This window comes from Macadamia integrifolia, chromosome 2, assembly GCF_013358625.1.
Source record: "Macadamia integrifolia cultivar HAES 741 chromosome 2, SCU_Mint_v3, whole genome shotgun sequence".
In the NCBI taxonomy this organism is placed as follows: Eukaryota; Viridiplantae; Streptophyta; class Magnoliopsida; order Proteales; family Proteaceae; genus Macadamia; species Macadamia integrifolia.
In genome coordinates, this window is record NC_056558.1 from 31939864 (window position 1) to 31952374 (window position 12511).

Consider the following 12511-nt stretch of genomic DNA (forward strand, 5'->3'; position numbering starts at 1 on the left):
ATCAATTGAGTTTCAATCAATGGCGCTTGAGAGGATTGTTCCTTGTCATGTTCACATCACATATACCAATTATAGGAGCATCATCATTGGTAGATCTTTTTATCAATGAGTTTCAAATTGTGGTTCTTGAGAGGACTGTTCCTTGCCATGTTCACATCACATATACCAATTATGGGAGCATCATTATCACCATTCGCATTTTCATTTTATTATTGTATATCTCTTCCCCTCCCCCTCCCCCCACCAAAAAAAAAAAAAAAATGTATTATGTACCTTAGGAGGATGATTTAGAATAAGCTCAATGAGGTCATCAGCATGAACAACCGTTAAGAAGGTGTGACAAGATTTTTTGCTATTTGAAAAGATAATAATATCTCTCTCTCTCTCTCTCTCTCTCTCTCTCTCGATCTCTCTCTCTCGACCTCTTTTGAGCTTTCTCTACTCTTTTTTTATATGCTTTCATTTTTGTAGTAATGTCATGTTTTTTTTTTTCTCCTTAATTTATTTTTCACTTCTCTCCAAGTTCTTTGTGACAAGTGTTTCTTGTTAAGGTGAGTTAAAGGATTTTCTTCTTGTCTCTTTAGCTTACAGACTTCATGTCACTTGACTCATCAAGAGCACTCCCATCTAATTTATAATTACTAAGAAGCATTATCTCAATTATGGGGTAATGAGTTAAAAAATAACAATGCTTGTAACTCATCGTCAAGTACCATCTTCATGGAGGAAATTTGATTCCTAGTATTTTGCATTTCGTTCAAATGTTTAACAATTTAGTTTATTCTATGTACTTCAGGTTTATAGTTTTCTAATTAAGAAAGTTTTATTGTCGATAGTTTTTCATATTGTACAATCCTTTTAGTTTCTTCTATAGTTGAATATGTCAATGTATTTATGATAGAAAATTATGTCATTTATAAATTGTTTAATAAATTCAACAACTTTCAGACCTAAGGTCATCCTTCAACATGAGATTTTTTTTTTTTTTTTGCTTTCACAACATCACCCTCTATGGGTGTGTACAGATCCTTGTAATATGGTAAATCTTCCATCTTTTCTTTCCAGATCATTTGATTATTTTTATTCAAGTTGATCATCTATATTGGGGTTTCCCTCCATCATTTACATGTGATTTCAATCTCATTCTGATACCACTTGTTGGTATTCGAGTGTAACTCTATTTTTTACTATTCTTAAGGAACTTCATAAAAGGACTTTACTCACTCACAACAGAGGGTTAAGGGGGAATAAAAGAAAGAGGATAGGGACACACTAAGTACACACTCACACACCCATGTAAATGAGAATCGATCCACTGACCTCTTGGTGCCTGCTATTCAAGCAGACACTGCATGCCAGTGCTCTAGGAGAATGTTCCCAAGTCCTTATAAATCTTTTTTTTTTTTTAGTATAACTCATTCTTATTGGTATTCAATTATAATTCACTCATAAAAACTAGTCATTAAAGAGAGGATGTCCAAATCCTTACAAATCTTTATATAATTAGGGAATTTATATCCAATGTAGAATCGTTGCTCTTGTGACACATAAAACAAAATTTCTAAGTATAATTTAATAATTGAAATATTGGATAGTAGAATCCGATCGATTCCCAACAATTGATCCACTTTTGGGATCAGTAAGAAAATACAAAAACAATCCAAATAAATTCTAAAAATCCAAGAATATATATTTTTTTAATATGATAAGAAAATTAAAAATAGTTTTTTTTTTTTTTTTTACAGATCATTGAAAAAAAAAAAAAAAAAAAAATACACACACACCAAAGCGCTAGATGTATGTACACAAAAATTAGAAGAAAAAAATCTTAAAAATTATGTATGAGTAAAAGTTGGACAAATGGCATAAAATCAATCTTTCACCTATTAAAAAACTAAAACATTACTAAATATGCCATTGTAAGCCTGTAATGTTAATTAACATTAATATCACATTCAATATAGAATAAAAGCTTGATAAATTGAAAAAATAGTAAAAAATATTCAATCACTATTAAAATAATAAATGCTATCATCCTGCTCAATAAAAAAAAATTAATTATCATGTCACATAATGTGTAAAACATGTCATAATGTCACAAAATCATATGTTTTTTATATTATCACACATAAACCTCATGTTTATATCTACAAAACAACGTTAGAGATAGATCATTGATTTAGTTCAAGTATCTCAAAGATCATCTCCAAAATCGGGTTATTTTTTATTTTTCTAATTATTTTCAGAAAACAAATAAAAACTATATATTTTCCATTACCACATGAAATATTGCTTTTTTTTTTTTTTACAATTAATAATAATAATAAGAATAAGAATAAGAATAATAATCAAAATCAAAATCAAAATCAAAATGTATATTCCATCTTATAGAATATCACATATTAAATTTCCACAACATATTGGAATTGATGGTTACCCAAAAATGCATATTGGAAAAAATTAAATTGAATCCACTACCCTCTTCCTACAAAATAAAAAGTTGAAAAATGGAATTCTTTTCCCTTCTTTTTTGTGGACAATGAATAACAAGGATTCAGTAAGTTCAGATCTACAAATCTGGCCATATCTGCACCGTCCATATCACAATAAATGGAAAGATTTTCAATTCCTCCAAATTTCAAATAGATCTAAGGTTATGAAGTTTTGAAACGTAGAAACATAAGTTTCTGAGTTATATTGGTAGATTCAAGTTGAACGGTCAATTCCCAGTCTGATATGGTTCACTACTTGATCCACTATTTGAAGCATGAATAGCCCTGATTCGTGAATTAGATCCATCTGATTTGACCTAAATCAGCAATTCAATTCGAATTCTTAGTAATGTTTCTTAAAGAAGCCATTTCCTAATAGCCCAAATAGCCATGTGGCATCTACTTTAGCATTGGCATTATAATTTGTTTAGAGGATAACTTTCAGCTTTATCTCACTTTCTAAATAAAACTTTAAAATTTGTCTCAAATCTTAACATTTTGCAGTCTTAGTATAACCATTCAAAATATATACGAGAGTACAAAACCAGAATCATATAATGGAAATCAAAAGGCCTGGCTAACCTAAGGTTGGGGCTTCTCATCCAATGATTGGTTTAGCACAGAATGGGTTGTTAAAGAAATGAATCCTTAAGAGGCTGTGTACATGCATATGATGGGGATGTCTGCAGAGAAACCGAACAATTGCTTCAAACAATAATGTCCTTTCTTATCAAGGAGGGGGAGAAGGAGGAGGTCCACCCTGGTTCTTGTTAAAGAAAATCTTGTGTACCAAATGTTGGTGAAAAAAAAAAAAAAAACATAACTTTACTTTTTTTGCAGTTTTAATATAATATATATTTTTTCAACAAGGATAAATCTGAACATGTCACATAAATGCTATATTATATATTATATTAAATAAATTTAATTTTTTTAATAATACCTTTTTATCTTACATTAAGTATTATAAAAATAATTTTTGAAAAATATGACAAAGAAAAATTAAAAGAAGGTTACAACATCATAATTCATCACGTACTCTTTCTTTTTGAGAGGGTAGTCTTAGTTCACCACTTTGATGATAAGTTGCACCCTTCTTATTATCGTTAGCATCGAACTATTAATTATCAAACCCAAATTCTTATATTTGCCATGTCTATGGGTTTTGTCTTCATATTCATTTTTTCTCTTGATTATATTTTTATTCATCCAAAAAGAAATATATATATTGCTTATGTAGAAGGCTATCTTGAAAGTTCACTTAGCTTTTACTTTCGCCAATTCCTGTACCATATGTAAATTTCGCGGAAGCTTGACATTTGGAGTAGGGACTCAATAAGCCTCTCTTTTAAGGGAAGTGACTATCACCTTTGCCAATAAAAGTGTCCTGGTGATGCTTGCTTTGACAGTTTGACCCGTTTAGTATTTTATTTTTTTTATTTTTTATTTTTATTTTTTTCTCAAAAGAAAATAAAAGGCTAATATTGAAGAGAGGTACCACATCGTTCCATATAAGATATATGAGTTGGAGATTTGTTGGTTAGTGTTGCATGTGCTATGTAACCAAAATATCTAACCATGTCATCAACAGGTTTGAGACTGTAACCTACATTTTTCATGGTCTTATACATATCCGAAAATAGAGGTGCCACATTTAGTGGTCGAAAAATATTGTCCAAGTCAAAAGTTAACTGGTGTATGACTTCAAACTTGGTCCAAATTTCCTATAGAATTCACCCCTGCTTCTGTGCATGCTTCTTCAAGTAAGAGAGTCTTAGCACCTCCTTCAATAGAATCTCTTATCATTAGAGACCTGTTTAATTAAAGTGCTTTGTTTTAATTGAGTCAGATACATGTCATTTCGAAACACACAGTTAACCAGTCATAAGTCATAACCATTGTTTTCGGTATTGATATTGGATTGGCTGTCTTGATTGTATTGAATCGATATCCATTGAGTTTGGTACTATTACTTGATTGCCCTAGATCAAGTATCAGTATTGGTTTAGAGATAAAATTTTTAGGGGGAAAAAAAAATCTATATTTCGATGAAAAATAAGGACAAAATTGATCGATCCAAATTGATCCAACCTGATCCATATCAATATCATACTGATACCATGTCAATAACTAAATTTTTGTAACTGCCTCTACAGGTTTGTCAAAATGATTATAAAAGTTCTAAACCTGAGTTGGTGGTATACCGGTTGACCCACAACCCGGAATTCATAAGACGTTGAGAAAACCTCACTACACCAGTCACCCCAGCCCCTAAAGTAAAATTTGATTGACCCACATAAGCCTTCAAAGTTCAAAATGACTCGATGGGTGGGCCTGGTTTGGTATAACTATCCACATTAAAGGAGCCGCCTTCATCCAGAAGTTGACATCAAACATTTTTCCCTTTTGGGAAGGGGGAGATGGTTCTCAGTTCAGGTTCCCTGTAGCGCAAAGATTCAAGCATTGAGAGTTCTCAGGCACATAGCTTAAGGCTTGGACACAGTTCAAAATATTTTCAAGTCTAGATCACGTACTCTGATTCTCATGCGATATTTGATCCACACTTGGATTTCACTTAATATTTTTTTCTCTTTTAATTGGTTTTTTATTTTTAGTAGAGTCCAATCGTAAATTAAACACTGTACGATAATGATTCTCGTACAAAGACCTGATCCGCACTTAATATTTTCAGCCCTTAAATTCTCGTTACACATCGCATCGTATGACAAAGAATCCCAACATGATGGTTCTCTGAATAGATGTGAAAAAATAACATCATATATATCAAGCCAGCGCAATCTTTTCATGTGAGAAAGAAAAAAGACGCAAGTGTTTACCTGTTCCGATGGCTCAAACACATCCCCCTCCCCCCCTTTATTTTTTTGGTCACGACATCAGAACCATCTAAGAAAGTAAAGAAAATCCTTAAAAGGTGGAGAGAGAGAGGGAGCAAAGAAAATCTCTATGTGAAGTTGTGAACCAAAATACTCTTTTCCAACCCATAAGATGTATCTTGATTGGACATGGGGATCCAATGCGGCGCTTCAAAGAGCATTTTGGGAGAAACCTTATTAGCCAAGTTAATTGGGATATATAATTTTTTAATTATTTTGGGAGAAGGGGAAGAGGAAGACGTAGGACAGAGCGGAAGCACCTTTCACCTTTAGAACCAACATTTTCTTCCACAAAGAGGCAAGAATACTCTCAACACCCCACCCCCAAAAAAAAAAAAAAAAACTGACTAGAACACCAAGTTATAATATTATTCTTCCAAAATAGACTCGCCCACTTATATAACACAAATGGGTTATGTATACAAATCTCTTTATAAAAATGAAGTTCGTTTATAATACCTTTTAAAATAGCGTGTGAGCAAAGTCTTGGCTCTGATAATTACTATTAATTACAAAAAACTCCCTTTTAATTAGATCTCGGATCCAATTCTCAATGGCTTGTGAGAGACTAGGTGATCATTTAAATTGATCAAATCAAACTAACAAGGGTGTTTAAAATTAGGTTTTAATTTATTAAATTACCCACATAATCATTTGTTTAACAGAAGAGAGAATACATCAATGCGTGGATCCAATGAGAAGGGACATAGGAGCATCTTCAGCCCACAGAGGGGGTAGCGTGGTCCTTTCACCCCATCTCTCTCTAGGTGTAGGCAACACCAGACTTACAGGTTCTTTTTCCCTTAACTAAATTACTCAAAATTTATGTGTACTACTAAAATAATCTTAAAGAGTGTGTGCTCTATGGTAGATTCTCAGCCACATTTTCTTTTTTTTTAATACTTTTGCCCCTATTCATCATAACAAAATTTTTTGAAAGAGTTATTAATCATATAAGCCAAGGGAGTAGCGTAGTTGGTGAGCAAGCTCTTCACTATAGTCAGCAAAAAAAAAATGTAAGCCAAAGTTCTTCCTTCCTTCCTTGAATTAACATGACCCCCCCTCCCCCCGATATTTTCATGATGATGGTTAGGAAAAAAATATATGCAAGCAAGGTTTACATAGAGTTGGTAATGTTTAGGGCATTTTAGTAATACAAATCTATTTGAGTTATTTGATTAAATAAAAAAAAATGGTGAATAATTTAAGTAAACCAAAACCAGTTTTGGGGTAATTTGATAATTGTACAAATTAACAAGCTGATCATGCCAATTTCTTTAATTTTTCTTCAAAAGGAAAGGATATATCTATGTGGTTTGATTATGGTGGGACATATTGGTCATTTCATGGAAAGTAGTAGGCATTTCTAGACAAAGGGGAACGTTTAGGAATGCAAGCCTCGAGTGACATTGCTTTTCTCTTGTAAAGGTTAAGAGACTCAAGAGTCAAAGACACAGTCGTTAGGAGTTTGGACTTAAGGGACTTGAGATCAGAATGCCATGTCCAAGAGAAACAGCAGTAATGTCGTTCTTCAATGTCTCAGACTCTTTCTACCTTGTCTTGCTCTTCTTCTATTTTACTTCAATCTTGCTTGCCAGGTTCATTCACTTTCTTTGCAGGAATTGCTCTATCAAAAGGTCTGTCTGATACAAAAATTTTAATTTCTCCAACCCCTGTTTCTTCTGTCTCTCTCTGATGGAGCTTCTTCTCTTTTGCAGCATTGATGATGAAGGCCCAGCTGACTATTTAGATGATGATGATGATGCTGAAGAAGAAGAGGAAGAAGAGGAAGAAGAAGAAGAAGAAGAAGAAGAAGAAGAAGAAGAAGAGGAGGAGGAGGAGGAGGAGGAGGAGAAGGAGGAGGAGGAGGAGGAGGAAGAAAAAGAAGAAAAACATGTCTTCTTTACTGTGGAATACACAGAAAGAGATGATCTTGTTGCCGACATCATTTGTGGCGGCGAAGCCTTATTGTTCTTGCCCATTAAGACCACCCAGAAGCCCCCTGAAGAAGACATGGACTCTGAGGACTGTGTATTTGAAGATCCTGATGAAAGCTTTGTCCCAGAAGAATTGCCAATTCCTAACTCACCTGCTCCAAAGTCTGAGTGTAATGCAGAAGTTGTGGTTGAAGAAAAGCTTCCCACAAGGGACACTGATTCAGTCGATGGGTCTACAATGGAGCTTCCAACGCCAATGGAAACAGACCCAAATGAAAATGGCTGTGTGGCTGATGATTTAGCTTATGAAGGTAGGTATCTTTGTTAGTGTCATTGTGAAGTTTCTTATGTTGGGCTCCACATTGCAACTGAGCCCGATTTGATTGTTCTGTTTTGCAGAAGGATATGATAAGAGAGAAGCTGAAGCTGAAGTTGACAGTGGGAATGTAGAGACAAATTTCTCAGAAGATGAGAATTTTTTGATTTTTGGTCCTACACACTTGGAAACCAAAAAGCTTCAAGCTAAAACAACTGAGGATAATTGTGGAGATTCATTTACAGTTGGGTCAACTTCTAAGAGTTCTTCTGAATGGAGAAGCTCCATGATTTGCAGGGATTCAGGAACAGAGGATCCCTTCTCATCTTCGTCTCGAAGGAGCTGCCCAAACTGGGAGTCATATACTGTGTTTCGAAAATACGACGAGGAGATGATGTTTTTGGATCGAATTAGTGCCCAAAAGCTTAATGAAACAGGTAATTAATTCACTTTGAGCTTAATTTTCTTTTGACATTCTTGAAACTGTTTGTCTAATATTAAAAACCCATATTTAGAATCACTTAGAGGCATTGAAGTATGTCCAAGATCCATCTCACAAAGGATAGTGCATAAGCTGACTACCAAGAACAGAAGGTCAAAGGAGAAAACTAGAAACCCATATCATGAATTGGAGAATGCTTATGCTGCTCAAATTTGCTTAGCATGGGAAGCTCTTAATTGGAACTACAAGAACTTCCAGCGCCTAAGAGCTTCGCGAGCCAAGGAAGAAGATCTGGGTTGTCCTGGCCGAATTGCTCAGCAGTTTCAGCAATTTCAGGTTCTGTTACAGCGATACATCGAGAATGAGCCCTATGAATATGGCCGGAGACCTGAAGTTTATGCTCGTATGAGGATTTGTGCACCAAAATTACTTCAAGTTCCTGAATTCCGAGGTACTCAATGATCTTAGTATGTTTTTCAATTATTGGGTAAGGATTAAAGTCTAAAACAGAGTTTGTTCTTTTCTTATATTTTGCAATTTTGCTATCTTGGTTGCTTAAAGATTCAGAAGAGGAACAGAAAGAGGAGGGTTTTGGTATGAGGATCTCATCACCTAAGTTCCTTAAAATAATGGAGGAAGGAATTGAAACGTTCATGAATTTTCTCAAGGCAGATAAGGAGAAGCCTTGCCAGATCATTACAGCATTTTTCAAGAGACATAAAAGCAATTCAGTTGATCCGACTCATCTCCATATGGTGAAGAAGGCAAATAGAAAGGTAAGTCACAATCTAGTCTTTAAGACAAAATAGCATTCTTCTTCTTCTATCTTTATTCTTTACTGTTTAAACTTTAAAAATAATTTGCAGAAGAAGACGAAGCTTAAAGATCTGCGCCGCAGTCATAAATGCTTAAGGAGGAGGAAGAAGTTGAAGCCAGAGGAGGACATGGAGATACTGATGGGTCTGATAGACCTAAAAGTGGTGTCCAGGGTATTGAGAATGTCTGATATCAGTGAAGAACAGTTGAGGTGGTGTGAGGAGAAGATGAGCAAAGTAAGATTGTGGGAAGGGAAGCTACAAAGAGATTCCTCCCCACTTTTCTTTCCTAATCACTGAGCCATCCTTCCAAAGGGTAGTTGTGTTGCATGATGACTAGATCATGAATGTGCATGAGACTATGAGAGTGAATATCCTAGTTACCCTTTTGTAAATGCTGAATAAAATGGTAGTGGGGACCCACGAGTCAAAGTAACAAAATGTGAGGGTGACACAGATTTGGAGGATTTGGAATCCAAAAAAACGAAAAGTAAAGATGATTTGTCTCTGTGATATCTAATGACTAGGGAAAGTGAAAGGTTGCATAGACAAAGGAAAGAGATAGAGACGAGACATGGGTAGCTTTAGCTTTCTTTATCTTTTTAATTGTGGAAGTTTATCTATAACTCCATTGGATTTGAATTGAATCAAAAGAAGAGATGGACAAAGCTGCCATTTTATGCGGTGGAATAAAAAGGGGAGCACATGGTACACTCAAAGGGAGAGAGACCTCAAATGGGTCCCTCTTATTTCAGCAAAGAATCAAGGAAAGGAGACTATACATTAATAAAAATCAGCCATTGTAAGAAGTATCTTGATAGCTCTGATTTGATATTGGATAGTAAAAAGTTAATGAAGTTTCAGAACTCTCTTTGTGTTAATAAACATGTTTAAGTTGTAGTTGTGTACCATGAAATATTGTTTAATGTTTTAATGGCAGTCCAATAAGTTGTGCACGTCCACCAATTGATTAATCTCTCTCTAAACCCTATTCTGTGGATGAATTCAAGCTTGACTTTCATATGAATTGCAAAAGATAATTAGAATATAGAAGTGACCATGCAATTGCATAAACCTAAGTCTTTCTTTTTCAGCGGACCACTTCATAGTTTAACATACCTAAACACCAATATTGTTTGTGTCAACTTTCTGCTTTTCAGTCTTTTCTTTCTCTTTTGCTTTTCTAGCTGGGTTCATTTGAATGTTATATAAATTACCAAACATATGTTATGATATTCATGTTTTAATCTTATTAAAAATGGAAGGCATATATAATGTGGGGAATTTTTTTTTTTTTGGGGGGGGGGGGGGGGGGGAGAAATGTGGGGGGTGGGGTGTGGGGTGTGGGTTTGGCCACAGGATAAGAAGAGATTTATTCATGAGAACGTGTAGTAGACATGATTTATAAATTACAAGTTTCAAGAAGCCACAGAGTGATAACGGCCAATCAATCCTACATGTCAAGGATAGCCAAACTGTTTCCTTCCCTTGGAGCAAAAGCAGATGAGTAAGACATGTAAGAAGACATATGAGATATATTGTATATCATAGAGGCCACTGAAGCTGAAGTAGATGACCGCTCACGAGTAAGATAGAAGACCAGATCTTTGTTATCAGATTCAACAATGAGGTGATCTCAATTGCCTTCGATGGCTTAAAGAATACTAGTATGAATCGTCATCACTTCATCCACTAAAACTGAAGAAATGCTCGCCCGGTTCAAAGGCCGCTAACAAAGGTTTGCCCATATTCATATATGATCTCTAAAATAAATTCCAATCCTCCTAAGGATCATCAACCACAAGAGACATATCACAATTGAGTTTCAATAAACCAACTACTATCACCATTCTTCACAACACCTCTCTTTTCTAAAGCTCTGTTCTCTCTCCTCTTTGGCTGTCCCTCAATAATCTAGAAATATATAGAAGCCAATAAAATTCTGCCAAAGCTAGCAAGAGAATGAAAATTTGAGAAAATTATAAAAATTCCTAAATAGTCCCACAAGTTGCAAAGTGTTGCCGGATTACCACAGAAGTGTCGGGAATTGCCATAAATACCCCTCTAAACCCAAAGTTTGATTTTCTCTCTCCTACCAAAACTCACCAAGAAGTGTTGAACTGAATTATTGGAAGACTGCAAAAATCCCCCCAAAAGCCTGTTTGGGTCCTTAGAAGGTTAATTTTCTCTCTCATACTTTTTCATTCATATTAGCTATATTTTACATCTAGATTAGCAATATGACACCCAGTCATGGTTTTAAGTATCTCCGATACCGATACGATACCCTCCGATACGTATCTTAAATTTAGTCGGTCGATACGATACACACCGATACGATACATTGAATTTTTTAAATCATTTCGTATCGATATATATCTTACAATACATACCGATATGGATCAATACACCACTAATACACATTGATACGATACGACATGCCTCGATACGACTCTATGAAAAATATAAAATTGAGGTAAAATGTACGTTTCGGTATGTATTGGTACGTATCGGTATGTATCGATCGGTACGTATCGGTATATATCAGCACGTATCGGTGAGTATCGATATACATATATCGGTACGTATCGGTGAGTATCGATACGTATCGGTGCTACGATCATAAAATGGCCAATATGGGTAATTTTTCAGAAAAAACGATTTTTTGAAGGGTTTTTGTTCCAAAGTTGCTGTCAGCCATATTTCTCTCTAACTAAAGTGGAAATCAAGGTTGGGAACAAGGATTTTACATTTATGGGACAACTACAGACTTTGAATTCTTAGTACGATACCCTCAATTTAGTGTTTATGCATAATACATGTTATCAATAGTTTTTTTTAACAAATTCTTTATGCAAAAGTGTTTAAAAAAATGTTTCCTATCCATTTATGTGTGTATCTTTAGCGTATCTTAGTGTATCTCCGATACGATACGATACCCTCCGATACGTATCTTAATTTTGACCGACCGATACCACGACCGATACCGATACTTTAATCCTTGCACCCAGTTAAGGTTTCTGGCTATAACCTAGGATTTTTTCGGCATGACGATATATGTCGAGATAGTTACTATTTATGAAATTGCTATACCATGTCAGTATAATGAGCCTCTATATATATATATATATATATAAGTGCTTCCAAATTTTCGGTGAGGATCCAAAGGACACAAGTGCCATCAAGCCTAATCCATTTCAAAACCAATGGCCAGATTTATGATGTGATATTGTGATATACCCCCTAAGAAATTTTCCAGTTGAAATGTTGGGAATTATAGATGACCTGATCTCTATCAAGGGCATGTAGGTAATCTGATTCAGTTGGATTCGATCATAACCATGTATTCATATAGAATAACTATGCATATAGGTCCACACACACACACATTATCATGATCTCCATCCCCCTGCATGTCATCCATATTTGCGTGCGGAACTACGAATGGCTTGATTCCTATTTAGACATGGACAGTCTAATGGAGTCGGGTGTAGCCATTTTTATACACACATCTCCCACCCCCTGTATAGCCGACACAATTTAGTTGGGAAAAATGATTAGTTATTATTGTTAATAGAATATACAATATATACCATGCAAACAATAGATATATGT

At 34.8% G+C, this 12511-nt stretch overlaps 1 protein-coding gene across 1 annotated transcript; it reads left to right on the top strand.

The window, feature by feature from the left end:
* Positions 1 to 6824: 6824 nt before the first annotated feature.
* Positions 6825 to 9777, top strand: LOC122057950 (eukaryotic translation initiation factor 5B). The gene is made up of 6 exons (XM_042620323.1): positions 6825 to 7023; positions 7105 to 7634; positions 7723 to 8076; positions 8155 to 8532; positions 8643 to 8857; positions 8948 to 9777. Exons 1-6 carry the CDS (start codon positions 6881 to 6883, stop codon positions 9194 to 9196), a joined length of 1869 nt encoding a protein of 622 aa, XP_042476257.1. The 5' UTR covers positions 6825 to 6880; the 3' UTR covers positions 9197 to 9777.
* Positions 9778 to 12511: the final 2734 nt, after the last annotated feature.